The 16,982-nt window shown below is 51.8% G+C and overlaps 3 protein-coding genes across 3 annotated transcripts; all 3 read left to right on the forward strand.

Annotated features, from left to right (window-relative positions):
* The first annotated feature begins 738 nt into the window (after positions 1 to 738).
* LOC117856372 (putative F-box/FBD/LRR-repeat protein At5g44950) lies at positions 739 to 2,815 on the forward strand. Its single transcript, XM_034738752.2, has 3 exons — positions 739 to 1,737; positions 1,875 to 2,018; positions 2,129 to 2,815. The coding sequence occupies exons 1-3, from the start codon at positions 739 to 741 to the stop codon at positions 2,498 to 2,500; spliced, it is 1,515 nt and encodes a 504-aa protein (XP_034594643.1). The 3' UTR covers positions 2,501 to 2,815.
* Positions 2,816 to 3,791: 976 nt separating this feature from the next.
* LOC117858335 (F-box/LRR-repeat protein At3g26922) lies at positions 3,792 to 5,983 on the forward strand. The gene is made up of 3 exons (XM_034741388.2): positions 3,792 to 4,896; positions 5,027 to 5,170; positions 5,271 to 5,983. Exons 1-3 carry the CDS (start codon positions 3,916 to 3,918, stop codon positions 5,634 to 5,636), a joined length of 1,491 nt encoding a protein of 496 aa, XP_034597279.1. The 5' UTR covers positions 3,792 to 3,915; the 3' UTR covers positions 5,637 to 5,983.
* Positions 5,984 to 9,015: 3,032 nt separating this feature from the next.
* On the forward strand, positions 9,016 to 9,571 carry LOC140222863 (uncharacterized). Its single transcript, XM_072293988.1, has 2 exons — positions 9,016 to 9,090; positions 9,176 to 9,571. Exons 1-2 carry the CDS (start codon positions 9,016 to 9,018, stop codon positions 9,569 to 9,571), a joined length of 471 nt encoding a protein of 156 aa, XP_072150089.1.
* The last annotated feature ends 7,411 nt before the right edge of the window (positions 9,572 to 16,982 follow it).

Here is a 16,982-nt window from a genome sequence, read left to right on the forward strand (position 1 = left end):
TAGTAAAAATTATGAACAAAGAGAAGCCCAAACAACCTATAACATATCCATAAAGTTGAAATTGTGTAAGACGACCTATAACATAACATGCACACGAAGGTTACGATTGGATGGTTGGGTTTGCAGTTGTACGACCTAATTTCTTAGTAAAACCGTACGTAGTTCAAGTCGAAACAAAGTTTGACAATGGAACCTTCCAATTTCTCATTGCAGGCGAATGCGCAACTCGTTGCCATACATGCCTGGTGCGTTAAGTAAAAAAGAAATTGCAGGAAATTTTGTTGGTGCTGACAGCTGAACAAGAAACGAAGGATCAGCTACTGCGCTAACAGCCTAGATGTAGTTTATTTTTAAACGAATTACTGAATTAGTTTATTCTAAACACCATATATTCAGATAAAGACACTTGTTTGAATCGTGGCATACACGTTGCCTGGAAAGGAAGGTGCCTGGCTTCATCAAAGCACCCGGTCCGGGCATAGTAGAGCTTTCCCGATCTGATCGACGAGATTGACAGATGGGCCCGTGATAAACGTAAATCCTGGTTCCGATACTTGGCCCAGCAGGAACTGAAGCCCTACAAACCCGGGACGGCCGGACGGGGACATCCTCTGTCGCAGTCGCAGCGCGGCGTTGCCTACTAGAGACCGAACCCTCTCACTCCGCTCCGCCTCCGCCCACCACCACCAACCACACCCCCGCAAAACCCTCTCCCTCCTCCGGTCCGGCGCCGCTGCGATGGCCGCCCCGCGGCGGGCCCCGGGGTGCCTCGACATCATGGAAGAGATATTCTCCTGCATCCCCACCCAGCCCCTCCCCTCCCCCACCGCCGCCGCCGCCTGCTCCGACGGTGATGGGGGCGAGGACGGCGAGGACCGCATCAGCCGCCTCGCCGACGCGCTGCTCTCCGACATCGTCTCGCGCCTCCCCGCCAAGGACGCCGCGCGCACCGCCGCGCTCTCCCCGCGCTGGCGCCGCGTCTGGGCCGCCACGCCGCTCGTCCTCGACGACGCCCACCTCCTCCCGGACGAGCCCGACGGGCCCCTGGGCTTCGGCACCGACTGGCGCGCCATCGCCGATGCCGTATCCCGCATCCTCGACGCGCACCCGGGCCCCTTCCGCTCCGTCCGCCTCACCCACGTCTGCAACTACGCGGCGATCCGCGGCGGCGGCGACCTCGCGCGCGACTGGCTCCGCGTCCTCGCCGCAAAGGGCGTCGACGACCTCGTGCTCGTGTGCCGCCCCTGGCCCATCGGCGCGGACCTCCCCGCCAAAGTCCTCCGCGTCGCCTCCCTCCGCCGCCTCTACCTCGGCCTCTGGGACGACTTTGCCGGCAGCACCACGGCCCTCCGCCGCGGCAACGTCGTCTTCCCCCGCCTCCTCGAGCTTGGCCTCTGCCGCACCGACATCGAGACTGCGGACATCGACCGTCTCCTCCAGTGCAGCCCCCTCCTGGAGAAGCTCGCGCTCGTCGCCTGCTACAATTCGCCACCCAAAGTCCGCGTCCGCAGCCGCAGCCTCCGCTGCGTGCTCTTCTGGATGTCCGGCGCCGAGGAGGTCGACGTGCTCGTTGCCCCGCGCCTTGAGCGGCTCATTCTGTGGAGTGAGTGCCCCGGTGCCCGTTTCGATGATAACTTCCACACCAGGCTCAACATTGGCTACGTCCAGGAGCTCAAGGTGCTCGGCTACCTGGACACAAGGCTCCACGCGCTCGAGATTTCCAACACTGTCGTCGAGGTCAACCTCAATTTCATCAATTAGTGTACTGATGCAATGCGAATAATCATATATATGTGCATTTCTCCATTCAATTGCATATATGGAACCATCGTTAGTGTTATGTTTGGGTGATGTGAATTGCAAACGAATTGCAGGCTGGAACAAAGCCAAGCCCACGGACCATTGTTCCAAGTGTGAAGATCCTGGCATTGAAGGTCCGATTTGGAGTCCGCAAGGAGGCAAAGATGCTGCCAAGCTTCCTGAGATGCTTTCCCAATGTGGTGACATTGCATATCATGGTGAGCCTCCATTCCCCCCTCACTTAACATCTCTGTCATCTTTAGCATATGATTGCTTAACATATGCATGAACCGTGGATAATTGAACTAGCAACATCTTAATTTTGCAGTCTGATAAAGCTGATGAACCCACTGGCAAGCTCAATTTCAAGTTCTGGCAGGAGACAGGCCCCATCAGCTGCCTGCAGTCCCAAATCAAGAGGGTGGTGTTCAGGAACTTCCGAGGGAACCGCAGCGAGCTTGCATTCCTTAGGTTCATCTGGGAGAGAGCGCAGCTGCTGCACAAGATGGTGATCGTTTTGGCCGATGGAGATGATCCTGCTTCGATGGAGCAGATGGTCGCCAAACTGAAACCTCTAGCTGCTAGTGCTAAGCGGGCCAGCAAAGACCGGAAGTTGACCATCTTGGTGCGTAATGGAGACTGCGCTTGGAGCTTCCGTCGAGCATCTGATCTTTCTGTGAGCGACCCTTTTGATTGCTGAAGCTCTAGGTGCTAGCTGACTAGCTGTTATGTTAATGATAGCAGTGCCATTTTACTGAACCGGCAACTTCCCCATTTCAGTATCTATCTGTTGCAAGATATATTTAGATTGATGGCTTGTGCTGTCAAGATAGTTTATTGTCATCTCTGGAAAGTAAGGTTATAGCTTTGAACATGAGAGAAGCCTGTTAGCCCATGCTACCTAAGGATCTAGATTAATTACAGCTCATTTCTTTGTGATGCCATGATGTTTCATCACAAATCATTTTGGTTGAGCTTTGAACACGAGAGAAGCTTGTTAGCCTATGCTACTTAAGGATTTAGATTTACTACAGTTCATTTATTTGTGATGCAATGATGTTTAATCACTTGTCGTTTTGGTTGTTGGTCGAAATGCACTGGCTCCATTGTTGCATATGTTACCGATTGTCAGGTTTAAGTGCAAATGCTCAAAAACTGGTAGACTTCTTTAATTGGGTACTCATCCATCTATGCCCAGAACTTCGAATGCAAGTTTATCTTGTTGATCAGTTGATGCGATCGTGATTGTCTGCACGGCTGCTAAAGCTGGTGTGTGAGTTGTTTCCCCCCACATTCTGAAGTAACATGGGCGAAGTTGGGTCATGTGCTTTTGATTGTCCAATTGTGGAATAGAATGTTTCGATCTTCGAAATCAGGCTGTGGAATGGAAATGGTTATAGCATATTGTAACTGTTCGCTTCAGCTTATCAGCCAGCTTATCAGTCACCGAACAGTATTTTTCTCTTACAACAAATCAACTGTTTCAGCTTTTCATTCGGTTTATAAATCCAGCCGAACAAGCTTGTTCAGCTATAGTATGGAATGTGCGGACCCACACGTTAAACACTCAACTGCAATGGTACTGGGTAGTACCGCTGAGAAGACTCGTCCGACTCGAATAAACAGTAGTTCTGGCTCGAATCAGGCCTTGTTTAGTTACCAAAATTGGAAGTGCCAAAATTACTGTGCTGACACTGTAGCACACTGTAGCATTTCGTTTGTATTTGTGAATTATTGTCCAAACATTGACTAATTAGGCTCAAAAGATTTGTCTCGCAAATTACAACAAAACTGTGCAATTAGTTTTTAATTTCATCTACATTTAGTACTCCATGTATGTACCGTAAGTTTGATATGATGGGAAATTTTCTTTTTGCATAGTGTCAAAGTTGAGAGTTGGAGTGAAGTAAACAAGGGCTCAGAGTCCTTGTCTACCTTCTAACTGGCAGGTGGGCCTGCGAGGAAACCTACCTTTCCCCGTTTGATTTCGCTCGCCCAGTGACCCGAGCGGCGGAGCCAAACCCACCCCACCGCCGCCCAGCACGCTCCCCGCTCGCCCACCAGAAAACCCTCTTTTCCTCTCGTCGGGCGAGCCATCCCCTCCGCCTCCGGGCCATGGCTCCGCTGGTCAGGATGGACCTGGAGGAGCTCATGCGCATCGTCCTCACATGCCTCCCCGCGCGGCCCTTCCCTACCGCCGCCGGCTCCCGCCCCTCCCCGAGCGCCCGCCGCGGCGGCGGCGGCGGCGAGGACCGCATCAGCCGGCTCCCGGACGCGGTGCTCTCCAACATCGTGTCGCGCCTCCCCGCCAAGGACGCCGCGCGCACCGCCGCGTTCTCCAGGCGCTGGCGCCGCGTCTGGGCCTCCGCGCCGCTCGTCTTCGACGACTCCGACATCCTCGCCCTCCCCGCCCGCGGCGGCGACCCCGAGCCCGAAGAATGGTACGCCGTCACCGACGCCGTCTCCCGCGTCTTCTGTGCCCACCGGGGCCCCATCCGCTGCGTGCGCCTCACCTGCTGCATCATGGCGCTGGCCGCGCGCATGGGCACGCTCGGCTACTGGCTCCACCGCCTCGCCGACGCGGGAGCCGAGGACCTCGTCCTCGTCAACCGCCCCTTCCCCAGCGGCCTGCACCTCCCCGCCGACATCCTCCGCATCGCCTCCCTCCGCACCCTCTACCTCGCCTTCTGGCGCTTCCCGGACACCCGCGGCCTCCCGCGCGGCCCCGCCGTGTTCCCCCGCCTCCAGGAGATTGGGCTCTGCCACGTCGGCATCGACGACAGGGACATCGACCACCTGCTCGCCTGCAGCCCCGTGCTTCAGAAGCTCGCGTTCGTCGCCACCTTCTACGAGGGCCCCGTCCGGATCCGCAGCCGCAGCCTCCAGTGCCTCGTCTCGTGGATGGCTCTGACAAATGAGCTCGCCGTGGTTGTCGCCCCTCGCCTCCAGCGCCTAATCCTGTGGCAGGCGTACCCGCGCGTGTCCGACTTTCCCTTCCGCACCAAGGTCAGGATTGGCTACACCACCGAACTCAAGGTGCTCGGCTACCTGGAGCCAGGCATCCACCAGCTCGAGATTGGCGGCACCATAATCGAGGTATCTCTTTTTCCTTAAGTTCTTCCTCCAATGCATTAGTTACATAACATGTCTCCACCTACATGTGCCGTCAATTCAATTGTTAGCTTGAAGTTTAATCCATGGCATTGCGTTTTCAATTGTGTCGTAGAGTGGAACAAAGATGACCCAATCTACCATGGTCCCAAGTGTCAAGATCTTGGCCTTGAAGGTGCAATTTGAAATTCGCAAGGAAGCCAAGATGCTGCCTGCCTTCCTGAGATGCTTTCCCAATTTGGAGACATTGCATGTTCTGGTGACATTCCATTCACCCCCTATCCTCATTCAGAAATCTCAACATCTCTGTCATGACAGTTGTTAATCGAACCACATATACATACGCGTTGATTTTGCAGTCCCATGAAGCTGATGAGCCTACTGGCAAGCTCAATTTGAAGTTCTGGCAGGAGGTTGGCCCCATCGACTGCCTAGAGACTCACATCACTAAGGTCGTGTTTGACAAGTTCAGAGGGGAGCGCTGTGAGCTTGCCTTCCTCAAGTTCATCCTAGAGAGGGCGCAATCGCTGCTTAAGCTGGTGGTTGTGTTATCCAATGGAGATCAAGCCTCAGTGGATGAGATGCTCACCAAGCTGAAATCTCTGACCACGGCGAAACGCGCCAGTGAATGCCCTACACTGTTGGCAGTCGCCCGTGATGGAGACAGCGCTTGGTGCTTTCAGAGAGCATCAGATCTTTCTGTGAGTGACCCCTTTGATTGGTGATGAAGCTCAAGCCTCAAGGTGATGGCATGTGCCATGACTAATTCTAGCATCTTGTGGAGCTAATCGTTGATTTTTGTCAGTATACTAGCTGCGCACACCTTAGAATGTTGTCTCATGTTGTGTCATCTCTGACAAGTGCGAGTACAGTTCTGAGTGAATTGGAAGAGGCTTATAGTTCATGCAATGACCAAATGCTCCTCGACATGTCACAGTTGAAAAGACTGCATTTGTTGCGACCAAATTCCTAATGTTATCACTGGTTGGTTTCTTTGTGGAAATTTACTGTATGCTGAGCACAGTTGGAACTGGAAAATGTGAAATTGGTAATCTCAAACTCCTCTTTTGTATTGGTCCGTGTATGTCAGCAAAATAACTTGAGTAAAAGTATTGCTGGATGTTGATGTGATTGTGATTATCTGTATTTTTTTTGAGCCTGCTGCTTGATTCTACTTGATCGTTTCCGTTGCTCAAATTGGAGATGGTACCTGTTGTGCTTACTGACAGTCAGAAAGTTCTGAATGGGATAACACACTCAAGAACAAAGATGTTGTGTGTGTTCTGTCACTAATAAATTAACCGTCTTGTTGCTCACCCCGTTTTCTTTCTCGGCAACTTGCTGCACTGTGAATCAGTGACAGCCAAAACATTCTTGATCTTCAGTTTCGTTCAGAATTCATAAACAGTCTTCCACACCACAAAAAAGGCTTTTATTGATGTGATATTCCATAACGGTGAACATATCGACACTTGAGAACGGTAACTTTAGGTAAGGGCAAAAGCGCATAAAACAAAAACAAAATGAGAGGCTAAATGGGGGAGCATGGGAGGTTTAGCCGCCCAGCCTCGCTTTAGGTTCCAGCAAGAGTAGAGATTACCTGAAATAGCTAACTTTGGGTAAGGGCAAAAGCGCATAAAACAAAAACAAAATGAGAGGCTAAATGGGGGAGCATGGGAGGTTTAGCCGCCCAGCCTCGCTTTAGGTTCCAGCAAGAGCAGAGATTACCTGAAATAGCTAATATGTATGTTCAAGCACTAGATACAACTACAAGGGAGTATCTCTAACAGACTACCTATTATAGCTCTATATTTGACCCTCTATTTGAGTTGGCAAAAAGATTTCTCTCCTTGCTCACTCCAACATACTATCAATTTCCCAATCTTCAAATCCCAATAGCTAGCTGTAAACCCCCCTCTCTCTATATATCATTTATATGTTTTTCTTTTCTTTTTCTTTCTATTTATTTTTTCCTTTCCATTCTTTTTTCTTTTCCTTGTTTCTTTTTCTTTCCACCGTCGATACTCTTTATCTAGTAGGTGCCTCTCTGCGCTCTCTTATACTCTCTCTGTGCTATCTCATCCTCTCGGTCACCTCTTCTCTCATGCTCTCCTCTCTCTTGCTCTCCGTCCCGATGATGGCCCGTCACCGGCCGCGCCTGCCGGTCTAGCCACTGCTCCACCCCACCCCAAATGGCAGTGGCTGCGCAGGCACGGGAGGCAGGCCGGGGCGGTGGTGAACGGCGGTGGCGATGTGCAGGCGCTGGAGGAGACTAGGCTAGCGGGGGCACTGGAGCGAGACCAGGCCAGCGTCAAAGGCGTCTGCCGGTTTGCAGCGGACAGAGGAGGAAGGAGGTGCAGATGCGTGCGTCGTCATCGGAGGAAGGGGGCTCGCTACGCGGTAGTCGCAGTGGCGCGAGATCGGCGGCGGCACAGCAACAGGGGTGGTGGCGCGAGATCGGGGACTGATGGTGTGGTTGGGAGCGTGGGGCCCACACTTGGCAAGCCAAATTGGCTTGCCAAGTTTGACCAGTGGGAGGAGAATTTTAGCAAGCTGGACACAATAGCAACTCGAATAAGAGTTCTGTTGGACCACGAATTTTTACTTTGCCAAATTTTAGCTTAGAGAGGCATATAGCAACTCTCTTGGAGTTGCTATAAGACAACAAACTACCTATAGTCACTAAGATTAGCTTGAAGTATTGTTATTTTTTTTGAATCACACAGTACAAACGCAGACGTTCACATACACGTACGCACACTCGCCTCTACGAACTCACGCACGCAACTCTATCCATATGAACATCTTCGAAAGACTGAGCTAGCAATCCTTGAGATTGACGAAGTCACCACTAGCACCTCGCTGTCGACGGGCACATCCTCTACCACTGGAAGAATAGCGCCGATTAAATCCTAAAATAAATCCAGAAAAATACGAGCACTAGTGCCAAGTCGAGAACTCGAACATTGTTGGTCAGGTGTAACCTTACGTCGCCCTTTAAAAAGGATTTGGCCTCGCACACCTCAGCTGGCTCATAAAGTTCCAACGCAGCATTTTGACTATGTGGAAGAGAGAGAGTTGAGGAAAAAAGAGAGGAGCTATCTCTTATTTCCGCGGTCAGCTCGAACGGACTACGAGTTGCTGGTGGGGCCCACTCACGCGTCCTCTCCCCCCTCCGTCTCTCCCTACATTTCTCTCTCTTCTTTTTGTTCCTCTTTGCGGAAGATGTTGGCGCGGCAGCAGAAGTAGCCGGAGGTGAGGAGACGATGGCCCCTACGCACACCGGAGAGACACGTGTTCGGATGGCATCGCGGCAGCCACCGGCGACCTTAGCGCCGCAGCTCCGGCGCGCGTTTGGCTGCCATAGCAGAGGCCATCCCCACAGCCATGGTGAAGGCGTGCCCCCATGGCAATGGCATAGGTCGCCATGGCTCCCCACGACGGCACGCATGGGGTGGCGTGCGCGAGCAAAGTGGCACCGGCGAGCTCGAGCGCGGCTCAGTGACGGTGAGGCGGCGAGTGTTGGACTTAATCCTGTATGTGCAGGTGGGGACAGTGGTGGCTTTGGATGCAGCGAGTCTTTAGGTCGAACGCTTCTTCAGGCTCTAAAGCAGGAGGTGGCGAGGAAGGTGCTCAGGTGGACATCATGCGCCAAGCATCTCGGTAGTGTTAGTTTAGCTGAAGAATAATTCATGCGGTTGCATGTAGTCCCGTTTTATTTGGTCGTAGCTAAGTTTTAGCGGTTTCTATTCCTGTAATCACTGCTGGTATAAGTAGTGTATTGTTAGTTTTTTTTTCAGACGAGAAAAATAGAGTTCCTGTTTTCAGTTGTAATCTCATCAGAGGAAAATAGCTCTAATCTCTAAAATAAACCAATTCCAAAATTCGTGTGTGTTTGTGTGTGTGATTTTGGGTTTGTCACTGTGATCCTTGATTGCTAACATTTGGTATCAGAGCTTAGGTCAGTGCATACCCAAGTTTGCCCGATTCAATTTGATGTCCATCGTCATCGGTGCAGAAGGTTCCCACAGTGACGAGCGGTATGTGTATCCGTAGCTCACCGCGAGGAACTACACCAGCTAGAGGATCCAAGTCAAGGCAATGATGGAGGACCAGAAGGTCTGGGAGGTGATCGAGCCGGCGATCGAGATGGCCGTTGATGTCAGGAAGGACAAGAAGGCAAAGTCAGTGCCTGCCGGAAGATCTTCTCATGCAGGTGGCGAACAAGAAAATTGCCGATAGTGTTAGAGATTCACGACTACAGATGTTGAAGAGCGACTTCTACAACATGCGCATGAAGGAGGATGAGTCAATGGATCAGTACGCTGGGAGACTGTCAGCCATGTCAGTCAAGTACAGTAACCTGGGCGGTACTCTTGACGATGCTGCGCTCGTGAAGAAGTTGTTCGACACAGTTCCTGAGCATTTCATCACTGTCATCGCCGGCATCGAGCAGTTCTTCGACCTTTCCAAGCTGGCGTTCAAGGAGGCGGTGGACCAACTCAAGGTGTTTGAGGAGCGAACGCTTCGTCCCATAGGGGGCGCGACTATAGACGGGCAACTCCTCCTCAATCAGGAGGAGTTGGAGGCACGCCAGAAGAAAGCGGTCGGCGAGGGCTCCGGCAAGGGCAAGTCACCGGACACGAGTGCTCGTGGCTGAGGGCGCGGTGGGTATGAAAACTCGACGGGGAAGGAAGCGGTAGGTGGTGGCACACATGACAAAAGTCACATCCAGTGTTTCAACTGTCGCAACTACGGCAACTACACCAGCCAATGCAAGGAGCTGAAGAAGGAAGAAGAGGCACACCATGCCCATGCGAATGATGTGGAACAAGCACTTCTGCTCGTGATGTCGGAGGAGCTGACACCGTGCGAGCAGGTGCAAGGTGTGGCGGTACCGCCCAAATTAACCTGACTAAAATGCATTGAAGTCGCCTGACACGCGATTATGCACTTTAAGCAAGTCAACTTGGTCGACCGTCGGATTTCCTCCGATAAACCACATAACAAGATTGAGAAGCATCGCTCACGCGAAGGTGAGTAGCACAGAGGTTACAACATTCCATCATGACAACATAGTTCAACAATTTATTACATCAGAGTTTTCGAAATTTAGAACGAAATTTGCAAGGTTCGAAGTCAAATAAAACTAGCGGAAGCTAAACGTCGATACATGACATCATGATGGAGCCGATCATGACATCAAAAATTCCTTCGCCATCCGAGGAAGGATCCCACTCGACGGTCCAGCCTGGAGGAAGCTGGGTCGGCCAAGTGGTACCAACACCCAAGCTATTGACATTACCTGAAAGAGATTAGCCACAACAAGGCTGAGCAACTAGTACTCAGCAAGACTGACCCGTCGGAAAGACACGACCGAGACCTAGACATGCAAGGCTTTCTGGCTCTGGGGATTTCTTGCCAAAAGCGTCTAAAGTCAGTCCTTACTTTCAACATTTTAGCTCATGTTCTATGTTCTTTATCCATTCTAGATTTGCAACTTATACTAAACAAACATGGTTTCCAAGCAATTACTGAACAAGCATCAAGATTAAAATCGTCATCATGTTCCATCTTTACTCAATGCAGAATAGCGATCAAGTAGTCCCAATCTGTGAGAGGCAGACGAATCGATTCGAATTTTATAAACCATGCATGGCAAACCTAATCTCACGACATTCGCACACCACGAAGGGTCGCTTCATTTGTCAGCCGTCCCCATCGATCCCTTAGGCACGTGTCAGGGCCAGCTTCCTTTGGCATGCAATGCTCCACAGTCCCGGCCTATTGCTGCACTGTGACCGCACTTGCACCCACATGATGCACCATGGGAACGATGTTCCAAGGACAGCCGGAAGGTATGCCACGCCCCAGTTCAATCAGGTACTAGGCTTTCCCATCCCATACTAGGTATGAGATTAGTACTTTCAAACACTTGATCACGAACGCCGACACGTTTCGACCTTAGTTCATTTTCATATAGACAGACGGGGCAATCCACCAAGTATCGAACACAAGCTTGACCCCGTCCGTCATCCTTATAGTTGCGACAAAACTGAAACATTCAACTCCTATAACTCGCGAGTGACAGGAAATCACTCGACTTTTACCGAAACCTATTAAGCATTGCACTACTCGACCTTAGCAACTAGTATTCAGACAAGGTACTAAGTTTATGCATCTAAGGTTTCATTACAACTCCTCGAAACGTAAATGCGCAATCAAGTAATCAATAAGTGGCATGAAAGTAAAATAGGGAGTTCATGCACCGGGGCTTGCCTTCAGGAAAAGCTTGCGGGTCCTCGGGGTCTTGCTCCGGTTCGGGCTCTCCTTCGTAGGGATGCAGTTCCTGGGTCTTCTTCCGGTGCTGGATAAAGCTCGTACGTTCCGTTGGCGAGATTCAACTCTACACGGAAATGCAATGCAGGGGTTAAACATTTTAGATGGTTATTTCAACACACTCATGTTTTAACACGGACACTTGTAGCAAAGCTACAGGAAAGGTGGGGGAGTTCAACTTCTGTTGGTGGAGAGCAAGATGAGAGGGTCGGATTGGGGAAAACTTAGGGTCTGACCCTCAGGTTTAAGGAAAACCGTACCGAGGTCCTAAGACTCAACACAGAGATATCCCCGAAAATATTTCACCGATACCCTCGGGTCAAAGAAAAAGTTACAACCGAGCCCTCAGGTGAGGTGGAGAAAGGGTCGGCGAACTTGGCAGGGTCGGGCGAGGCGAACAGGATAAGGTCGGGCGAGACGAAAAGAAAAGTTGTCGAGCGAACCGAAACAAAGGGTCGGGCGAATTGAAAAGGACAGGGGTCGGGCGAGACGGAAAGAAAAAGGGGTCGGGCGAGACGGAAAGGACAGGGAGGTTAACTAGCTTACCTCCAGGTCTACCGGTGAAGCCTTGGGGCCGAACAGGAGCAGGCTGGGGCGGGAAGTTGTACGCGCTAACGCTTGGGCAGCGGCGAGACTTTGACGGTGGTCCGGCTGCGGCGGTGCTTCTTGCGGACACCAGCAAGCTCGAGTACCGCGTGGAGGAGCGGGCGGCTGGTGTGTTGGGAGAAACGGCTTGAGGGTGGCGGCGAAGTCGCTGGAGTGTGGGGTGGCGCAAGGGGTGAGCTCCACGGAAGCTCAGCGGTGGCACGGGGAGAAAGCGGTGGCTTAGAGGAGAAAGCAAGACCCAGAGGAGAAAGCGGCGGGTCAGGTGCGGGTGGTGGCAAGGGGTGGCATTGCCGGTGAGGGGGTTACCTTTTATAGGGCCGGGGTGGCGCGGAGGGTCGAGGCGGGGCTCCGGTGAGGAAAGGATAAGGCCAGGAGCGGCGAGTGCTCGGGCGAGGCGGCCATTGGCTGACGATGCCATTGGGCAGAGGAGGCGGAGCTCTGGGTGGTCTTCGGCGGCGACTGGCCTTGGGCGGCGCGCGTCTGGGGCTTCCGGTCTGTCGGGCGGGCGGAGGCGCGGGATGTCGGGGGCATCTCAGCTTTCTCGGCGAACGGGCGGAACGGGGTTGGCGGAGCAGAGCCGGGGCAGGCGGAAGGCGACCTGCGCGCGGCCGGCGATTGGCTAGCCCTGCGCTCGCTCCGTCCTATCGCGGGCGCGGGTTGGGCGCCGTGGCTCTCGTCCTGTCGCTGTCGCGCTGGTGATAGGGCGCCGGCGAGCTGCCGGTGGCCGGCGGCCACGCGGCATGCGGCGCGCGAGCGAACATGCTCGGGTGCGCGGGCGTCGAGGCTCCCTTCGGGCAGCAAGCCCGACTAGCTTTGGAGCGATCCTTCTCCGAATCTTTCAACACAACTCCCAAAACTCCCTTAAACAAACTTGTTCAACTCTGGTCGTTCTTCAAACTTTGTTTAAGGTGTTGGTTTAGATTGTGAAAGGATTCGAAGATATTTTACGCTAAAGTTAGCCAAAAATCTGGAACTCCAGACTTAGGATTTAAGGCATCCGGGGTGAGTTGACTGGTTTACCTCACTTTGATCGGGATTTTGAACAAGTTTGGGTCCGATTTGGATCTTGGTCAGTGTAACAAAGTTGGAACACTCTCGAGGTACTACAACTTCTATTAAGGCTCTGACTCGAGTTTAGATAGGAAAACGGGAGATGAAAGCTTGCAAAGATGGAGGAAAACTCGAATTCCAGGACTTAAGAGATTTTCAGGGTCCTTTAGGAAAGCCGGCTTTGGTTGCTATTTTTGACTTCCTTTCACTCCGAAATGGTCAAAGTGCCTTTAACAAAAGTTGTTGGAATTTAAAAGTTTTACAACTCTTATTTGGGCAGAAACTTAAGTTTGTCTATAGAATTTCAAGCTTTAAATCAAACTCCAAAAGAGCTTCTTAGGTTTATAAAGGTCATTTCACTTCTTAACTTAAGGATTTATCACTGGTTTAGGGTTAAAAGCACTTAATTTAGGTAGAGTTGTTACAGCCTACCCCCCTTAAAGGAATCTCGCCCCGAGATTCAAGTGTAGAAAGAACTAGTGTGGCTGGTGCAACATACCTCCTTGACCAAAAAGAAAACCGCGGAAGTTAGCGTTGAGATATTCTTTCATCTCCCATGTCACTTCGTCTTCTGTATGGTGACTCCATTGAATTTTGTACATCTTGACCATTTGCCGACGAGTGTGTCTTTCCTTCCGGTCAAGGATCTTAACTGGATACTCCTTATACGATAAATTGGGTTCAATCTCCAATTCTTCCGGGGTAATGATCTCAGCTGGAATCCTGATGCACATCTTGAGTTGCGAGACATGGAAAACATCGTGTATCGCTGCAATCTTCTCTGGAAGTTTTACTCGGTACGCTACGGGTCCATACGCCTCTACGATCTCATAGGGACCATTATAGCGCAGAGCTAACTTTCCCTTTACTCCAAAATGTTGTACGCCTTTGGTCGGTGAAACCCGTAGGTATACAAAATCTCCAACCTTAAATTGGATGGGTCTTATTCTTTGATCGGAATAGCTCTTCTATCGAGATTGGGCGGCCTTGAGATTTTCGCGGATGACTCTCACTTTTTCTTCGGCCTCTATGACCAGGTCAGGTCCATACACCGTTCTCTCTCCGGGTTGCGACCAGCTCAGTGGGGTTCGGCATCTACGTCCATACAAGGCCTCGAAAGGTGCCATTTTCAGGCTAGCTTGGTAACTATTGTTGTAGGAGAATTTCGCTAATGGCAAACACTTATCCCAGTTCTTGTCATAATGAATAGTACAGGCGCGCAACATATCTTCCAAAATCTGATTAATCCTTTTCAGTTTGCCCATCGGTCTGAGGGTGATATGTGGAACTGCGGATCAATTTCGTGCCAAGTGAAAACTGCAACTGCTCCCAAAAGCGTGCTACAAACTGACTACCTCGATCAGAGATGATCGTTTTAGGTACACCATGCAAGGAAACAATCCAATCAAGGTACAGTTCTGCATATTTCTGTATGGTGTGGGTGGTGTGTACTGGAAGGAAATGTGCCGTTTTGGTTAGTCGGTCTACTATAACCCATATGGAGTCATGCTTGCAAGAGGTATTGGGTAGTCCGACTATAAAGTCCATGCTTATGTCTTCCCATTTCCACGAGGGAATAGGCAGCGGCTGCAAGGGGCCAGCTACCCTCATGTGGCTTGCCTTAACTCGTTGACAGGTATCGCACTCTGAAACATATCGAGCAATGTCGGGTTTCATCCCACTCCACCAGAAATTTTGTCGGAGGTCGTGATACATCTTGGTACTGCCGGGGTGAATCGAGAACTTGGACAGGTGTGCTTCGTCCAGAATTTGTTTCTTAAGCTCGGGATCATTTGGAACTACAAGTCGAGTTTCATAAAGTACCACTCCTTTCCAATCCCATCGGAAACGTTTATATCCTTCATCCTCCTGTGCAAGTTTCGCTTTGATCAGGTTTATCTCTTTGTCCTCTAGCTGTGCTAGAATTATTTGGTCAAGCAGGGTGGGCTCCAGAGAAATATGACTTAAGGTGCCATGTGGAACAATTTCCAAGTTGAATTTAGCCATTTCGTGACACAGGATCTCGGCATAACTAACCGCCGATAAGCAGTTACAATGGACCTTGCGGCTGAGTGCATCTGCAACTACGTTGGCTTTTCCTGGGTGATAATGCACTTCTAGGTCATAATCCTTCATTAATTCTAACCATCTCCGCTGGCGCATATTGAGGTATGCTTGAGTGAAAATATAATTAAGACTCTTGTGATCTGTATAGATGTTGCATCAGGTTCCCCTGAGATAATGCCTCCACATTTTCAAAGCATGAACGACTGCCGCTAACTCAAGATCATGAGTAGGGTAGTTCAACTCATGTGGCCGTAACGCTCGCGAGGCATAGGCAATGACTCGGCTGCCTTGCATAAGAACACAACCAAGTCCAGTGCCAGAGGCATCGCAATACACATCAAATGGCCTAGTGGTGTCGGGCTGAGCTAAAACTGGCGCAGAAGTCAATAATTGCCTCAAGGTGTGGAAAGCTTCTTCCCCTTGTTGCCCGATATATTGTTCTGACCGGGTCGTTGATTCTGGTTGCGGGGGCAGTCCTTGGCGAAGTGTCCTGAGTTCCCGCAAGTGAAACAGCGGTTTCCAGTGACCGGGCGCAGTGGCATCGGGAGAGCAGGGCGGGGCCCTTGCGGCTGGAAACCGGGGAAACGAGGTGCTGCCTGTGGTGGAGGTCGAGCAACCCATCTTCCAGGCTGTGCAGGCCTGCGAGGCGCTTGTGGGGGAACCATTCTGTACTTCTGGGCAGGCGGGCTGGGTGCCGGCATTGGGGCCTTTCTCTTCATGTCGGCCTTGAGAGCCTTCATGCAATCTTCCTGGGAAATTGCCAGGTTCACCAGTTCATTGTAGGAACCCACTTTGATGGGGTTCAGCCTCTACGGAAGCGGTCCCTCTTCTTTTCATCGGAGTCCGCATGATAGCCTGCATAGCGACACAGGTCGTTGAAAGCCTGTGCATAGTGCAGGACATCGCGGCCTCCCTGGGTGAGAGCCAGGAACTCATTGAGCTTGCGCTCCAGAAGACCCTCATGGATGTGATGGCCCCTGAACGCCATCTTGAATTCCTCCCAGCCGACGACGTGGTCGGCCGGCTGCATGGCGTGGTAGTGTTCCCACCATAGAAGAGCAGAACCACGCAACTGTTGCGCGGCGAACCGAACCTTGTTCTTATCCGGGCAATATGCGGTGAGAAGGGAGAACTTGGACTCGATAGCGCGAATCCAGGCATCGGCGTCAAGTGGGTCCTCCGTCTTGTGAAATAGAGGAGGCTGGGTCCCCAGAAAATCCTCATAGCGAGCAACATGTGGCTGATGATGGGCCCTTCCTCCTTGGGGCTGCTGCTGCTGCCCCTGAGCGATGTGCCTCAACAGCTCGGTCTGGGCTGCCAAGATCGACTCGAGGGTGGTCGGAGGCGGAGGTGGGGGAGGCACCTTGCTGCCACTGGGAACGGAGCCGGAGTGTGTGCGATGCGCCATCCGCAAGATTCACCTTTCCATTAGTTCCATAACCTCAGCAGTATTCCAATAATGTGGGAATGTATGTGTTAATTCTGCAAATGCAACTTTTGCAACCCAACACATATCCTTATTAAGGAGATGCACATATCTTAGCTAGCAACTAGCCCGTTCCTGCAGCGTCATTTTATCCTTGTTACCGATCGGAAAGGTATTTTGATCCACGTTTTGTAGGGTCCACAAGATCCGGTGTCTCCCTGGTTGGTCTGCACACACCCTTGGGCGAGCCAAAACCTTATCTTTAGGGTCCCACTAATTCCGACCTCAAGTGCCGGGGTCGGGCGAAACGAAGCTTCTCAACACGGGGTCGGACGAGGCGGAGACCTTTCAACATGGGGTCGGACGAAACGGAGCTTTTCATCCCGGGGTCGGGTGAGGCGGAGACCTGCCGCGAGGGGTCGGGCGGGGCGGAGACCATCCGCGAGGGGTCGGGCGCGTCCGACCTCGCGACTCGGGGTCGGTCAGCTTTGGACAGGCCCACAGGAGACGGGTGTGTGGTCACAGCACTAAAACCCACACAGCTTGGCATCCACGGCGTGTCGCAAGGGTCAGAAGTAGAGTC

The sequence above is a fragment of the Setaria viridis genome, chromosome 5, assembly GCF_005286985.2.
Source record: "Setaria viridis chromosome 5, Setaria_viridis_v4.0, whole genome shotgun sequence".
In the NCBI taxonomy this organism is placed as follows: domain Eukaryota; kingdom Viridiplantae; phylum Streptophyta; class Magnoliopsida; order Poales; family Poaceae; genus Setaria; species Setaria viridis.

Coding starts and splice junctions, on each gene's coding strand:
- LOC117856372 (XM_034738752.2), top strand. CDS start 739: ATGGCCGCCCCGCGGCGGGCCCCGGGGTGCCTCGACATCATGGAAGAG. Junction 1,738..1,874: donor TTTCCAACACTGTCGTCGAG/GTCAACCTCAAT, acceptor AACGAATTGCAG/GCTGGAACAAAGCCAAGCCC. Junction 2,019..2,128: donor TGGTGACATTGCATATCATG/GTGAGCCTCCAT, acceptor TTAATTTTGCAG/TCTGATAAAGCTGATGAACC.
- LOC117858335 (XM_034741388.2), top strand. CDS start 3,916: ATGGCTCCGCTGGTCAGGATGGACCTGGAGGAGCTCATGCGCATCGTC. Junction 4,897..5,026: donor TTGGCGGCACCATAATCGAG/GTATCTCTTTTT, acceptor ATTGTGTCGTAG/AGTGGAACAAAGATGACCCA. Junction 5,171..5,270: donor TGGAGACATTGCATGTTCTG/GTGACATTCCAT, acceptor TTGATTTTGCAG/TCCCATGAAGCTGATGAGCC.
- LOC140222863 (XM_072293988.1), top strand. CDS start 9,016: ATGGAGGACCAGAAGGTCTGGGAGGTGATCGAGCCGGCGATCGAGATG. Junction 9,091..9,175: donor ATGTCAGGAAGGACAAGAAG/GCAAAGTCAGTG, acceptor TCACGACTACAG/ATGTTGAAGAGCGACTTCTA.